Source organism: Protopterus annectens, chromosome 17.part0 (assembly GCF_019279795.1).
Source record: "Protopterus annectens isolate FY-2018-M chromosome 17.part0, PAN1.0, whole genome shotgun sequence".
NCBI classification, from domain to species: Eukaryota; Metazoa; Chordata; order Ceratodontiformes; family Protopteridae; genus Protopterus; species Protopterus annectens.
This window is the reverse complement of record NC_056751.1, coordinates 586,985,295-587,002,968: the sequence shown is the minus strand read 5'-3', so window position 1 is coordinate 587,002,968 and position 17,674 is coordinate 586,985,295. Positions and strand designations below refer to the sequence as shown.

The window sequence follows — 17,674 nt, the reverse complement described above, 5'->3', positions numbered from 1 at the left end:
CTATAGGATACTACTCTGAAACATGCTTGAAGAACAGAGTGACAAAAAGTATGGGTATACGCACATTATCAAAGAACTAGTGTAAAGTTTGTAGACTTTAATGAACTACATTGCAAAATTCTGCCATACAATGTCATTTATTTTTGCTTCAGAAATAGGGATATGTAATGTGTGGGTCCTCTTTCTTTAAACTATTATTGCTACCTGTATGTTAGTCATGTGGTGTGGTTTTCTTTGTACTAGTTTGCTTCAAAACTGAGATGTGATGAAGGAAGGATTCAGAAAATTGTGAGAATGGGTAAATCAAGCTTGAAAATAGTGACATACCTCCAAAAATAGGGATATCCTAAATCAGCCCTGAAAATAGGATCATTCCTACAAAATAGGGTTACTTGAGAAGTTTCAACTTTATTCTTTAAACCAGTTACTGCACGAGACTAGCCGTTATTTGCAAGAAGTCAATTAAAAATAAGAAGAACTTGCATGAATTAAGTCAATTACTGTCTTCCCTCCCCATATTGCAAAATAGTACACAACTGTGTCTTGAATGACTACAGCATTTAGTGCAGACTTCTCCACGATAGCATGGTAAAACTAAGGAACCTTACACACTCAAAAGACATGCTTTGATTGGGTAAGGTTCTAGGATGACTACACTTTACTGAGCTTAAGTAGCACATGCTCACTGGAGCTTATATTGGTGATTGCATCACTCTCCAGTACTACTCAGCATTCAGTACTACACCTCACCAAAACACATAACATTACTGGTTCTGCCCAAGCAAGAAAGCTGTAAACTTTCTGTCTGATACCTTTTTTCGCCTTTTTAGTTGCCCCACCTCCTCAATCAAGCAGTACAATAGTTTTAGGCTTCTGGCCCTTTATTAGTCTAAAAATTGCAAAACACACTTTGCAGTCTTTTGTATATTTTATATCCTGTCTAATCCTTGTTTGTAACTCTCTACATTGTGAATCACAAAGCATTATAGCTACCTGCTGGATGCCACATGCTATAATTCGGTTTATGAAATATAGATATATATTCACTTTGCAACCTGAATCATGAACTGGGGCACATACATTGCATTTCAACTTATTAAGGTGAGGTTTTGAATTCACTATTATATGAATTTGTTTTTATGTAAAAATTCCAATATGACTTTATTAGGAACCTGCCTCCAGATTAGTGCAAATCATCATTTTACTGCATCACATCAAAAGCAGAATTATGTTATTTTCTCTGACCAGGAGGCTTTGCTGTACATTTTTCTAAATTTTGTGCAGAAAATAAAATTGAAAACCTATCTGGCAATCAATGAGTGCAGGTTGATAACTTTGACACTTTGCAATATTTTTACTCCACATTCAAAATTTTACCATGGCTGTTAAACATAAACAGACTCGTATTAGTGCAATCATTTCTAGCACTCCCCTAGTATTTTTTGCAATCTCCTCTTTATACAAATCAAAATCACCACTAGCTTGATGTTATATAGCTGAAGCATTTTTGCTTGAAACTTTATTTATATAATTTGTTAACTTAGGTGGAGCCTTGATCCCAATGGATCAATTCCAATCTCAGCCCAAAATGTGAGCACACATGAAGTGGAAAAAATAAAATTAATTTATACAATAAAAAAAGCATGCTAAAAACAAAAGGAAGGGTTAATACACAACAGAAAAAAAAATGATTTGAGAAGGTAGGCAACAGAAACCACTGTGTACAGTATTTATATCAGTTAGAGCTGTGATATTTGAGGAGTTAGAGAAGAGATGCTATAGGTTTAGTGTACCTCATGAATTTAGTGATTGTCCTCGAATGTCAGTGTTAATTACCATATTACTGAATATGTTGAATAATCACTGTTCATTCATTTTGACATTGTTGACAAAGTCTGTGTATTATTACTTTTTTGTAAATGTTTTATTTACAGTATATTTGCTAGAGGTTTTCTCCCTGGTCCTCTGCTGAAAAGCAGTCTTACATATGGCCTAGTTGAACTTTCCCAGTAAGCAAGTATAAATAAATAAATAAGACATACAGATATCTTATCCAATAAGATTTATCAAAGACCAGCTACCAGGAGATTGCTATGGTAAAAATTTGAGAATGTAGTGATATTTATTTTATTTAACTTTAGTGTAGCTATATAGGCAAAGGGCAGAAGTGAAATGTCCATCAGATAAACAGCCAGCTTTAAAAGGTTTCATACACATCACTGTCACATAAAAACAAAAGGTGGAAGAGTGAAGTGTCTATCAACTTTTAAAGGTATTGCTACTGCTGTTACACTCTAACATAAGACTAGAGCTTAACAGGATTGAAAGATGTTTAACAAACAATTGTTATACACTTTTGTTACATCAGAGTAGTAGTGCTTAACAAAGTTACCTTTTTTCTGAATTGAGAGTGTAATCACACTCTCTCTCCCTCCTTGGTTTTCTGCATCCTTATCCCTTCCCTTCATCTCCATCTTCTCCTTATCCCATCTTCATGACTGTGGACCTGTAGCATGCATTCCCAGTATTCCTAGGACTAAGATTATGTCCCTGTCTCTAAGTTCGCTCCATTGTCACGTGATCGGTTCACTCTTGATCTTCCTTGGTACCTTCTTGTTTCAGAAACTTTTCTTAATATTTGCATTGTTTGCATCATTTCTCTTGCTCCAAAGTCACCAGATACACACAGCGTCTTTCACTTTATGTCCAGGTTCCATGTGCCTCCATTTAGCCTTCTTAAGTTGCAATAAAATGTTCTATGCCTCCACTTACCCTTCTCAGCTTATAATATACTTTGTATGTATTCATTTGGCCTTCACAAGTTGTAAGACATTTGGAACATCTAATTCCCTTAGTATAAATAACCCATACATCTATTCTATAGCCTTACAGTTTATTGTACTTATTTCATAGGTAATTGTGATATTCTGCAGACTGGCACAACAAGTGGCACACTCACTTCTGGTGCAGAAGGCTGTGGGTTTTATTCCAACATGAGGTAGATGGATTGGTGACATTGCAGTGAAGTATAGGAGGGAGTGTTCTGAGTGTGCTGTCTTTCAGATGAAACATTAAACTGAGGCCCCATCTGCCTGAGTTGGTGGTTGCTCAGGTAGGTGTAAAAGATCCCAGAGCACCTATCTTAAAGACTAGGGGAAGTTCCTTGATGCACTGGCCAAATAGTTTAGAATATTCCTTGCTCACCACTGGAAAGGCAGACTCTGCCTGTCTTCACCTTAGGGGCATGCTGCAACATCTACTCATGGAAGCTACTGTATTTGTTAGAAATAAGATGCATTTTTTGAGGAAAGCTAATCATTTGTATCCTCCAGCTTTATTTATTTATTTTTTTTTACAATATCAATGATCTTCAGGGGATTCCATGCTTTATTTTACAAAGATTTTTAAAGAAGTGAACATAATCATGTTATTGTGCTCTGAATTTTATTTCTGTCTTTAGAATGTGTTTATTTCAAGTGTTATTGTATTTCATTCATTCCTGTTTATAGTACTCATGTCCTTCAGTTTGACAAGTCTTTGGGAAATATGTTGAATGGTGTGGAGTTTGGGACCTGCTGTAAAAGGCTTATCATGTTTGTCCTCCGTTGTAATATAGTTTTTCTGCTTGTTTTTTCTGGCATAGGACAATAAGAGAATTAGTGAACTTGAAGTTGTAATGAAGCGACAGAAGAAGAAAGTTGACACAGAAATTGGACTGGAGCAGTTCTGAAAGGCATACAAAAGTAAGACTGCCCAGCCTGCTGAAATCAGCTATTTATTAAACTTGCAAACAGTGTAAAATGCTTGGCAAGGGCTCTGGACTTTGTTATACAGTTTCTATTTAATGGCTGCATCTCGGGATAGATCCAGAATCTGGACTACCAGTAGTAGCCCATTCATTACTCTGAGTCTCAAGAACAACATGGACTTTCTTCAGTCACACCTTTATTTTCCAGAGGAAGAGACACTATGTTCCAGTTACTCAAATTACAGTGGTTACCACATGGAGCTTGGGAATAAAACTGTCATTCTGAGTTTCAGGATCTTCTGCCTTTGGACAAACATCATGTATGGGGTTTCAACAATTTTTGTAACTTTAAATATTAAAAGAAGGTGTATGCTGAACAGTTCTAATTATTTGTGGGACATGGTATCTTGTACTCTCTTTTGTCTCCACCATTTCTGCGTGACCCTTATGGACTTCTCAGGCCATAATGAGAAAGTATCAGATCTCAAAGTGCTTTGTGCCATATTGGTAAACTTATGGAGTGAATAAGTTCTCAGTTTAATCAGTTCCCTTGAAGACCTGTCAAAATCACCAAGGGAACATGGTTTTCCTGCCACTAGGTGTGACTTTCCTAACATTCTTTTTCTTACACATAGACAAATTGAGTCACTCCCACCAGAATGCTAATAAATAAATCCACACTTGATTGGCTGACCTAAGATATACATGAAAAAGCACTATGTTAATCTTTTATTTTCATCCACATGAAGAGATGATGGACAAGAAACAAACACTTTAGTAGTGTCTGTTGCTGCATAGTATTACAGAAGAAAGTTAAATATCCCATTTTGTTGCTGGTTTTGTTTGTCTCTTCAGTTAAAGTGTTTGGTGCCATGCATTTCCTACTGTGGGAATCCAGTAGGTATTAATCTGAGAGGCATTCATTGATCAACTAGACTGATAAATTTTCATTGGCTGGTGATAGTCCTTACAGTAATTGGGGACGGGAGTCAGTATCAACTGCTGAACTAATAGACTTGTTTTTGTTTTTAATTTGTATTTGGCATTTCATAAAACATACTCTAAGAAAAGGCATGCATCTTAAATGAGAAGTGTTTGTCTTCCTTAATAGGTCTACTTATACAAACCAGAATTATCTCCTGATGTTCGCACAGCTCATAAAACAAATCATATGTCATGCAGATGGTGGAAGCATCTTTACTCTGAAAGTCAGACTTTAAGATGCTTGCTGCCTGAAATGATTTTTCACCCTTAAACTAATTTAACTTCAGTAGTCCAATATATATATATTTTTTTCATTTGTTCTATAGTTCAATGTTGACTATTTAGATGTTTTGTAGAACAGTTCTGGTCCAAGACCCTGATGTCTCCAATCTAACTGGGTTTTATGCATCAATAGCCTTACACCTTACAATGTTGGTAGCATTGCATTTGGTAACAAATGCCAAAAACGAGAAACAGCAAACAGAAGTTATTTACTATATATTATTATGTTCAGAGTAAACTTGTGGAAGACTTACTCTTATTTATTTTTCATTATGGAATTTTATTTGTAGCATGTAGAGGATTGTATTCAGGGTGCTGATGCCTCTGTCTGCTTAAGTGTCATGCTGTTCAAAGGCATAAACCTTTGTCACTTGAGATGTGGTATTTTGAATGGTGGTTTAGGAAGACATGCGGTTCTTATACTATCAATCAGAACTGTTTAAGCAGAAATAAAGACAAACAAGTGAAACTGCAGAAAAGGCAATATCAGAAAAGGGTAGCAGTGGGTAAATCACAGTTGGTGCCAATAAGACTTTCAAAGCATTCATACAGTATGATTTAACAGCTGCTGTTACAGAGCTAAATTGTGCAACACAGAGCTGTTGTGCATGTGTAAAATAGATCTTTGATTGCAGCAGAAAAGTTTCTTTCCCGTCATCAAGTGGGGAGGTTTTAGGTGTTCTGAATGAATGAAGGCCACATAGTGTGGCATAAATGCTTAATATTTCACAATTTGTTTGTTAAGTGATATGGCAATGTGTTGCACTGAAACTGTTATTCCATTCCAGTAATTTTTACAAAAATGAACTATAAGTCAAAATTCATTAGCCTGAAATAGTATCAGCCTTCTCCACGTGTTTTACAGGACATTTCTAAAATCAGTGACTACCATTTCTGGTGCTTCAGTACTGGAGCTGCATCTTTTCAAATGTCAGAGGAGCAAAGACCTTATTTTCATTAGTTAATATTATTTGAACATTTTTGACACAGGTGCATTGTTTTGTTCATTCTTTGTCCGTTTCCAGAAATTCATTAATTTATTTGGTATTCAGTACCCCATTGACCTCCATAATGCTGCACATTGTAATAGCCTGGAAGTTGATGACATCAGCCTAACTTCGAGTAGCTAGGCAGATAAAATGAGAATATTAAGTAAGAAAGATATGTGGCAGACAAAACATGAATGTTTAACAAGAAAAACATTCAAGCTGTTTGAATGTGAAAAATAAGCTATATAAGTACATAGCTGTAAGTAAGAGAAAGCGTTAACAGATAACTATTCACTTGTATCCTTGTAAGTGGGAGTAATACCAAAGGACAATATATTTCCTACGTATGTTCAGAATAATAAAGTGGTAACTTACCACAGGCATAGGGAAGCACAGATCATACATCTGCTGTACAAAATGATAGTGTAAAAATGTGGACACATAAGACGGCAGTCCAAGACAGCACATAGTGGTGGTTGTAGGAGTAACAAAGTAGGTAACAGTGGTCCACAGAGATTCTGGTAGGGAATATGCAGTGCAGACAGCAATGTGTGTGTGTGTGTGTGTGTGTGTGTGTGTGTGTGTGTGTGTGTGTGTGTGTGTGTGTGTGTGTGAGATGAGGGCAGTAAGCAGGAGATGTGTAGCAGAAAGATGCAGTAGCTAAACTAAAAGTTAAGGAAATAAAAGTGATGGCTTTAGGTAACAGGAGGCTAGTTGCAGAATGCCGGTATGTTGTAAGACAGCAATGTGTTCCATGAGAACGTAACTGGAAGAAATCAATAAAATGGAGGGAGGGGTCCTCTCAATGAACAGGAAAAGAGAAACTATTGGATGAAGTGATTGCTGAAGAAGAAATGCAGACTGAGCACTGGGCACTATTGATGGATGGTAAAATTGAATAATTATAGCATTTAGAACAATTATGAGTGTATGCTGGAAGGAACAAAGAGCACAGCACTGTATGGGTTTCTGTATGATCTGTACAATGTAAAAGAAGAAAGAACGGAAGGAAGATTATCACAGACCGTAAGTGGGAGAGGAGCTTTAATTTCCTGTTATCTTTAGATCTGCAGTAAAAATGTCTATTCCTACTATAATGCTAGCTACATCTGCTGCATTTTTTTCTTTATTTTCTGTCTGATCCTATGCATTCAGCATTTCCTCAAATGCCAAACTAAGGAGTGCCACTGACACCCCCATATATTATCACCAGCTATCCCTGACCACCTCCTTCCAGGTGAGTGATGGGTGGCGAGACTCTTTTGTTTTTTCCTCTATTATGCATAGTTTGTCAGGCTGTCTGTTTGGTATGGCAGCAGAGAATACCACCATTAATCCACTCCCTCAATTGCTTGAATGTTTTTCTCTCCCTCTGTTTCCTAACACAGTGATAATGACTTAGCTTATGTAAAACTCTGAAGATACCTGCAACACTGAATGTCTTGTGTGTGTGGCACCAATGTTATGACCACAACTCTATACTTTCACTCCCTCCAGCCAACCTATCCAACACGAAAGAACAGTTGTCCAGTGACCACTTAGTTCCCACCCTAAATGCCCATTTGATGGCTCCATCTCCTTCCCCAGCTTAAGACACTAGTGACACACATGAACAGCATGCATGTGCGATACAAAGCCACACAGGTTTGTGGTAAAGTAGGTACTGCATGTTCTACAGTCACTCTCCAAATTACTTTTTGAGTTAAAAAAGTTAGTTAATCAAGCAACTAAATTAGCATTACAACTCCGAAAGTTTAATCTAATATGGTTAAATGATGTTGGGGCAACAATATGGCTCATTTCTAGGCTGTACCAAAAGGTATGTGTGTAGTAATTTCATTGCAGAGGCAGTAGTAGTGACTCTATTTTACAGAACAAGCATATTACACACGTATTAAAGTAAACCCATGTATTCCCAAGTTACCTTCTACTGTTATATTAAAATGTAAACAGTAGGTACTTTATTTATATATTTTACAATATGTTTCCCCAAAAATTCAGCCAAGTCAGTGTTTAATTTCAGTAGCATCATGGGAGTAAAGAGAAGTGACATGGTGACATGTAAAGAACAAATGCAGGAATGAAACCCATTTATGTATGTTTGCAGCGGAGGACAGTTAATTACCATTTGGTGCTACATAATCGTGGTTGACATGGTTCTCAGTTAATTTTAATAACAGAGCCATAAATCTGGGAAAAGAAGCTGTTATCCCTTTTATCTGTTTAACTAGTATGGCCTAATAACGCTTCCAGTGGTTTGGAAAGTATAAAGTGACAACTGTCAAATAAGCTTTAGTCTAGTCTGTCTTCTAGATTAATGCACTGAGCACACAGTACAAGCCTGAGCACACAGAACACCTAGGATAGAAAAAATATGGTTCAGTTATTTATTTTTTTTTCCTGTTCTAGATCATCAAAGAATTCTTGCATTCAGGTGTGCACTTCTGAGCACAGCAATTCCTACTCTATTCAGCTATTGTTATAATGTGACAATTCTTCCTCTTAAATTCTGCCTTTATTAAGATTAAATAAAAAAAAAAAGAACAGTTCACATTTCTTAAATGAACATGCACTTCCAAACAGGAGGTCACACAGGTCGTAGTATTCTTTATCTGAAATAATGCCAGGATGTACGAGTTTCTCACTGAAAGATTAGATACAGATATTTCTTTAAATTATGTGATCACATTGAACATAAACAGCTTATTAGAATTTGCAAATGGAGAGGGCCAAGTAGCTTAAAATGAAACCCAGAATACTTATACCATCATTTCTGCCCTAAGGTGAAATTCCACACTGATTTTGCATTTAGTTACTCAGATTTCATTGTACTTTGTACAGGCGTGCATCATGTCCAAATTAAAACATGTCCCACTGCATTCTGTAATGTGGTTGCTGTGGTAATAGTTACTATTGCATGTGCACAATTTCAAACAATTTCAAAGGCAATTGTTTCTTTTGTCATGTTTGAAATGTATGTTTGTATCATACTTGCATTGTTGCAACCTTAATAATGGCCTACAAAGAAAAACTAATTAGTTTTTATGTTATTTATATCAGTAATAATGTAGGAGAAAATTGTAGAGTGTTACTGCAAATGGTTTGTCCCTGATGAACCTTACTGTGTCTGCAGATCCCATCCCATTTGTTGTTTATCCAAAGAGTGTGAAGCTGTAGTTCTTCGTACTATCAGACCATTGCCAAAGTTTCTGACCTTACCTTTTTTTTTTTGGTTCATAGGTAGTGTACTAGGCTAACAACCACAAGGGCCTTTTTAAGCCTACCCTTTCATCTCAAATCTCTGACAAGTCCTGGTACCCTTGATAAGTGTAAGTAGGCCCTTGGCAGGTGAAACATTTACAAGCAGGGGCCTAGGAGATGAACCATGTACAGGCTGCATGTGTCCGTTAGAGACATAGGTGCCAAACCATAGATGTAGTTCCTGTTCCCCATCCAATTGTCCAAGTTACACTTGAATTGGCCTAGAGAGGAACTCTGTTTCACATGGATGGGGAGACTGTTCCAGAGAAGGGGTAGTGTCTAGGATATATACCTGTATCTCAAGTAGGTTCTATTTATATCACAGGCAAGGTTTAAGTCTTTATAATGGGTAATTCTGGTGTGTTTGTTTTGCTAACTTGCAGGAGATCCATCAGAGTGGGGTCTGGCAATGCCTTGTATGCTAGGCATAGATCTCCCCTCAACAGTCTGTAGGACAGAGTTTATTTGTTTAATTGTTTATTTTAGGGGTGTCCATATGCTTAAATTAATATAGCACCTGAATCCAGTCCGAAGGATCAATTAATGCCTATGTTGTATGAACGGTTTACAGTGAGACAGATGCCATGTAAATAAAGCTCCATTCTAGTCAGGCAAACATTAAGTGTCTGCTAGAAAAAACAAATGACTGGCACTGTTCATTCTTTTATATCCGTGATGCCTGAACATTTTAGTTAACTGGCTTCCACTTTACAGAAAATATATCACTTATCCCTGTCATACAAATGGTGAAACTGTATTTCATTAACAAAAGACAAAAAGCCTGAACTCATTTTGCTGAATTTCCCCAGTGTCAAAAACTTTCAGTACCGCAAATCAATGAAATATTGTAAAACTACTGTGTAACATTAGTATGTTAAAATGTCCCATTTAGACTACTTAGTTAAGCATAATACTGCAATAGTGAAATATGCAAAATGTAGTACAAATGTTTATTCAGAGGTGAGAGCCCCTGACCCACCTCATGTGGGGGTCTATGCCTCACACACCCTCCCCCAGACTTATTTATCTTAGTCCAAGGTCACTTGAACTCAGGAAAAGTATAAATATTTCAGTTTGCATTCCACAAGAAAAGTTCCATTTCCAGGATTGTGCAGCCTATGTGAGCATGGAGTGCTGGAGGCCCAGGATCCCACATGAACAGGTCTTGTCACTTTATGGGTGAAATGTTAACTGGATTCTTCTTTACTGTGAGCAGGCATTTCTTCTACTTGCCACCCTTTTGCTTATTATGTTTGCAGCTCAAGCTGTAGTTATCTAAAGTGATATTAAAAGCTGACATTTAGCAGCATAGTTCCAGTATTCATTATTTCATTTTCTAATTATCCATTTAATTTAATGCTGGGTCATAGGGAGCCTAACCAGGCACTCATTTAGAACAGGGCATAGAAGCTCATCCTGAATGCGACACACACACATTCATTTTCACATTGTATACACAAATATAAGAAATGCAGATGTCACCAATTCATCTACAGCACATCTTTGGAACATGGGAGAAAACCGAAGCATTTGGTGTGAACCCAAACAGGCAGAGAGAGATTCTAAATAGAAGGTACTCCAGTCAAGAATCTAGAGGAGAAACAAGCAGTATGATACAGCAACACAAATTGCAAATCCATTCTACTGCCCCTACTTGCATTATTTTACAAAACCACTGCAACCTATATAGTCAGTTTCTGTGACTGATTAGAATTCTATAAAATAAGTAGCAGTATGTTAGCGAAACTTTGTCAGGAGATGGAAAGGTCTATCGCATCATGTGTCTTGTGAGCTTTGTTTCATTTGGAATGCTATACTTGTGACATTTGTTGATGCTCAGACAATCACTGTTTTTTAGTTTATTCACTGCACAACAGTTCGTTTCTCATGTCCTCGCATGCCATTGCTAAGTAGGAGAACACAACAGACGACATCACTGCTAGGTACAAAATTTTTGGAGATAAATGAATTTAACATAAATGACTACTACTTCCCCCACCAGCCACCCATGTTGAAAAGGTGTACCCAGTCTTTTAAGTAAATGAGGGACACAATTGTTGAGCAGCACAAATGGACCGCTAACTATTGCATTTTACAAGTGCTACATATATAGATAAGCTTTTCTGTAAGCAGCACTGTGATGTGATATATTAAGCATTAATATATATGACAAAATCATTCATTTTTAGGCAGAATTTTTTTTTTTTTTGTTTTTTTTTTGCTTACATGCTGCTTTATTATGGTTTAAAAACAGATAGCATTGTTATGAAGGATATAATGAACATCAAGAATTATGTATACAAATGTAGATTTTTAGATTTTTCTTTCTTTCCTCTAAATATGTACTGTATGTTATTTGTAGCTAGGAAGGTATGTACATTGGTCAGCCTACTAGGTTCATAATACACATTGCAAAAAGTAGTAATATATATATATATATAGAGAGAGAGAGAGAGAGAGAGAGAGCCACAAGAGGGATGCATACAGTTTAGTATTCTAATTTTCTGACTGTACTCCTATATTATTATGTTGTAAAATATTTGATGCACTTTTTTGTACTTTATAGTCCATTCACTATACTCTTAGCAAAAATAATAGCTTTCCTGCATGAAAATTCCAGTGTTGTTGCAATTAATTCTGGGAAATGTGCAATGCCATGATTTCATGGTGTGGTTCAAAAATAGTCTGTTTTGTTCACAAGTTTTAAAGCAGTGCAAATCTGCATTAACAAAACAAAAAATGCTGATATGTTATAAATGTTAATGTAGTAACTGAACAAATTCTGTTTACAAATGTAAAAAAACAAACCAATTTCAATGGCTAAAATCACAATATATTGGGGAGACTGCCTTATAAACAAGTATTCTTTTGTAACAACATCAACATGAGAAAATACTCACGAAATTATCACTTTTATTGAAAACACATAACAGTGTATATATGCAGATGAATGGTTTCCAAATTATTAAGGAATATGTTAAATATTACCAGATTGTATTATTTTTATAAATTAACTTTATGATGTTAATCTTAGATGTTGCATGCATTTTAAAATGCAGTTTTCATTGACTAGAAGAGAGACAGTTTTGTTTCTCCGCCTTCCTTTGCATCAGAAAGTTGTGCATCTTAACAATTTGTTGAACTTTAAAGAACAACTCTTTGCTCCAGCAGCATGCTTTAAAACTTGTTACTTCATCTATGTGCTGGTATCAGTGTTCCTTTTTTAAAAAAAATGTTTGTACACTGATGTACATTTTTTGGCATTTTTATTTCATTTTAAAAAATGTGTTTGATTCTTCTACGCTTTCAAAAAATTTGAGCATCTTAAAATATATATAAATATAGATCGATAGATATGAGTTTATAATGAATAATCACCAATGAGTTTAAAAAATGCAAAAATGCAAAACATCAAACAAACTCAATGGTGATTACCATTAACTGCCACTAAAATCATTACAAAACAGTAATTGCAAATGTAAACTAATGGGTTACATTAGCAATTACAAAAAAAAAAATCTTTTTACTTGGGGTTACTTTGCCCCCCACACCCCTGGAAATTAAATATATTAATTCCAGGGTCACACAAACTTGAAAAAGAAGGGCAAAACTCCCTGAGTTATGTAATGGTAGATACAATGAATTTTAACCATTACATAATTCAACAAACTATACCAGCAATGGAAAAACACTACTACTTCATAAGTGATAGTGATAAAATAACTGCAGAAAGATAACTCATACACCACTGATATATATAGATATATATATATATATATGGGTCCCTATCAGTTGATCAAGTTTTCAGAAACTCAAACTCCTTATGGTCAAGACCATATGAGCGAGTTTTGAAAACTCAAATCTTTTGAATGAAGAACACCGTACAGCAAGGACTGGGAAATTTACCCTTTTCCTGCTGCAATCCCTGAGCTGGTAAATACAATTTGCAGGGAGTGGGGGGGTGCAGGGGGCTTGCCCACACCCCCCCACACACACACACAAACCCAAACAGGTAGACTTTTGTGTTTGTTTTTTTTTTAATGTTCGTGTTTTTGGAAACTCAATCATATATGGTCATGTATATTTTTTTCGATTTTCCTAAAAGTCGATCTGACATAGACCTATATATATATATATATATATATATATATATATATATATATATATATATATATATATATACATACACACACACACACAATTCTGTGCATAAAGGTGTGAGGGTAAAAAAAAAAAAAAAGAGGAAAAGAAACCTCATTAACAATATATTAATCTTATTGTAAAAAATTTGGATTTTCTGATTGCTGCTTTTTTTCTAATATTAACTAGTATTGTTAGCGGTTATACCTGCTTCATTTGTTAGAGCAACTGCAGTTTGCTCTAACTAGGGGGCTACAAAAAATCTAGTTCTGTAATGAGTTCTTGGCGTTTTCTACACACAATATAGATATATATTTGAATTTTGGCTTTTTTTGCTACAACATAACATCTGATAATATTGTGCTTTGCAGCTACCATGCAGTTAGATTTGGCTAAGGGCTATCGGGCATAACACTAACAGAAAAGTTATATGTTCTTCACACTTAAAATAAGAAGTAGCTACATTAACAGACTGCCTTTAATACAGTCAATGAATCATTGTAAAAAAAAGCATATTTTGTGACCTTTTGAGTTATATTTTTGTAAACTAACTTTTTTATTGAATTAAGATATATTATAAAGCTAGGAATGGAACACAGAATGTAAGCGTTTAATACCCAAAGTAACATACTAATGAAGGCCTGTTTGAAGTAAAGAGTTGTTTTTTTTAATATCTTGATCACCTGACTTAACCATTAATTGTGTACTAATGCTCTTTATGCTAGTTGCTGCTCTCACTGGTTCTGGAATTGTATTTTGTACTCCTAAATACCAGTAGCCTCCCCCTGCTGAGGATTTGTGCTTTTCTTACCACAAGTTGAAGCATGCAAATCTTGATATTTAAAGAAAATGTAGGTTAAAAAAGTATATAATAATATAATGCATATTATTTCATTATATATGTCTAATAAAATATTTTATTGCAAATGTGTTACTGTGTATTCTTATTAGAGCGAAATGCACTGTAGCATGAAGAGAATACAATTATCTTTTTCTAGAATCATAGTATATAAAATTGAACTTTAGTAAGATACAGCCATCATAGTCTGGAGCTTGCTGGGAAGTGGAGGAGACAAGACATCTATAATCCCATTTCAAAACAGAGGTGGTGGTTATGCCTAAGTTCCAAGATGCATGTACCATCGGCAACTTGTGTACTTTATGCTGACAGTCCAAGGAGGTACCCTGTGTAGGCCCCACACAAAAACTGAGTGCAATACACAGTGGTAGAGACTTCCATGCCTGCCCCTCCCCCTTCACAGTCTTGCTTGAATTCAGGAATAAAAAAGCTGCTTAGCAATTACGTATACTGTTCTCAGCTAGCTCAGTGTCAGCTGCCATGTTGTATAACCTTCCATTGCATCTCATGATCCAGTTAGTAGGACTCTGACTTTCTACTACGTGTGTGTGTGTGTGTGTGTGTGTGTGTGTGTGTGTGTGTGTGTGTGTGTACATGTGTATTGCAACAGGTCAGTATCTGTTTAAATTGCATTGATATGTCACGCTGCTACTTTGAATCAGATTCAACTTGTATTGGTTAAAACTGCAACAGATGATCTTATAAAATATGAAAGTAATGTAAAATTCTATCAGCATTATTCATAAACATGGTGGACAATTGAATATTGCCCTAAGCACATAACAGAGCCCTATGCAATTTTTAAAAGTACCCTGCTGATTTGGAACAATATCATACACTAATGCACACTGCGTGTGTAAATATATAGTTAAATATGCACACTTGAGTTCCAAAGCATAGTCTATGATATGCATATGTTGAAAAATAGATCAATTACCACCTGTAATATGATGTTTTATAGCAATATAATAACCATGATTGAAAAAAAATGTGCATTGTTGTAATTTATATAGATTTAACTTCAGCATTTGATAGGGTTATACACAAAATACTAATTAATAAATTAGAACAACTTGGTGATGATATACTCTTGCTAAGCTACACAGGTGCATGGCTTACAAATAGGACATGGCAAGTTTTGTTTTGTGTCTTTCGGCTTTTCCCAGTTAGGGGTCGCCACAGCGGAACTCCGGTTCACTAATGATTGGCAGTTGATTTTTACGTACTGGCTTGCCAAGCCTGACGCACAACCTTCAACGAAGTTATGCCCATTCACGCATGTCTCCACGCAGAAGATGCTCTAGCTGAGAATCGAACCGGACAGTGTCTTACTGTGAGGCAACAATGCTACCACAGCACCACCACTGCAGGTTATAAATAGGACACGGCAAGTATCATACAGAAATTGGACAGGTGAAATTTGAGGTTATAGTCAGGGTGTCCCACAGGCTTCTGTTTAGACTGTGGGCCAGATTCAATAAAGTCTACACTAAGTGTACACGATATGTATTTAATAAAATTCTTATCACATTTTTTGTGCTTTCTATTCACTCAGAAATATTATATTAAGTGTACATGTAGTCTACACGTTGTGGTAACCTTTATGAATCCCTGTCAATATTTAAAGTTGCAAAAATATCAGTAGGAAAAAAAGATGTTATGTCTTACCATAACGTTCCATCTGTGTTCATCTTCTTTCATTCATCACTGATGAGTTCGGTTCCGAACCCTCGGAACCGAGTCAGCCTATTACCAAGCTCATGCCAGCCAATAAAATTCTCGAGCTAAGTCTCTACCTAGAATACCCTTCTCCCTGTTACCTCAGATTGAGTTTGCTAAGAAAAGAAAGTAAAGCTGAGGCCACTTCTACACAAGTACCCTAGGGCACCATTTAGACCCAAAGCATCCCCCAGGAGCCTTTGGAGGGGGATGGAGGGTGGGAAGTGATGAATGAAAGAAGATGAACAACACAGATGGAACGTTATGGTAAGACATAACCTCTTTATCTGATGTTGTTAATCTTCTTTCCATTCATCACTGATGAGACAGAATCCCAAGCTACCTTGAGGTCTATGGGCAGCCTTTATGGAAGAACATTCGTGAGTACCATTGAGCTGAAGGCAGCTCTCCCTCTGGAGACCAGATCCAATTTATAATGATTGATAAAGGTATGAGGCTTAGCCCAAGTAGCTGTTGCACAGATGTCATCCATGGATGCCCTGGAATGGAATGAAATAGAAGTTCCCATAGATCAAGTGGAGTAGGCTTTAACTTTTGACATGGATTCATTATGGAGGGAATAAGTGAAACGTCTGCAGTCCCTTAGCCATCTTGATAATGTAACCTTGGTAACAGCCTCTTCCATTTTGGGTCCCAAAAAGGAAATGAAAAGCTGTTCAAATTTACGGATAGGTTTGGTCCTGTCTAGGTAAAATCTCAATTGTCTATGTACATCTAAGGAGTGAAGGCAATACTCTCTTCTATTGGCAAAATTCAGAAAAAATACTGGTAGATCAATGGACTGGCTAATAGAGAATTCAGAAACAACTTTGGGAGAAAAGGATGGATTTGTCCAAAGTGACACGCTGTCTTTATGAAAGACCAGATAGGGCCTCTTGATACACAATGCCTGCAGCTCCGAGTCTCTTCTGGTAGAGGTAATGGCTACCAGAAACAAAGATTTCCAAAACAAAAACTTTAGGACACACTTAGCAGAAGGCTCAAAGGGTTTTTGAGTCAAAGACTGGAGGACTAAAGTGAGGTTCCATGGTTCCACGGGCTGTCTGAGAGGAGGCCTGAAATGAGAGGTCCCCTTGAGGAAAGCCTTGCAGAGTATAAAGAGGTAAGAGAGGTGCCATCAGTTCCATTGTGAAAACTGGAAAGTGCCGCTAGATGCACCCATACTGCAAAGGCAGAGGCTCCATTATCAAAAAACTTAGCCAAGTATTGAAGCACTGCAATTACTGGAGCTGAATACGGGTCTAGCATGTTATCCTTGGACCAAATGGAAAGCATTTTCCATTTATCCTGATATAGCCTTCTGGTGGATGGTTTGTGAGAGGCCAGAATGATGTCTTGAACAGGGGAGGAGAGATTAGCTTGCTTGGCGACTAGTGGAAGTGGGGAAACCAAGCTGTCAGCTTGAGACTGGACAGGTTCAGGTGACTCAACCCTTGGGGGTGAGCAATCAGATCTGGTAGAGGGTCCAGAATCCATGGTGGGTATACTAGGTGAGGCTGAAGAAAGGGGAACCAAACTTGTCGAGGCCAAAATGGGACTATAAGGATCACCTTGCATCACAACCAAAGAACTTTCTTTAGAAATTGTGGGATCAGAGGAATGGGAGGATAGGGTCAATCATGGATCTGAGTGCCCCTCTGTGACTCCCCTTCCAGGGGAAGTAGGGAGAAG

General features: G+C 36.7%; 1 protein-coding gene across 1 annotated transcript in view; it reads left to right on the top strand.

Annotated features, from left to right (window-relative positions):
* Positions 1 to 9,312, top strand: part of EPS8L1 (EPS8 like 1) — a 270,983-nt gene extending 261,671 nt beyond the window's left edge. The window contains exon 19 of the mRNA XM_044059439.1: positions 3,644 to 9,312. Within this exon, the coding sequence (XP_043915374.1) occupies positions 3,644 to 3,730 (87 nt within the window). The 3' untranslated portion in view covers positions 3,731 to 9,312. The remainder of the gene's footprint in view (positions 1 to 3,643) is intronic.
* The last annotated feature ends 8,362 nt before the right edge of the window (positions 9,313 to 17,674 follow it).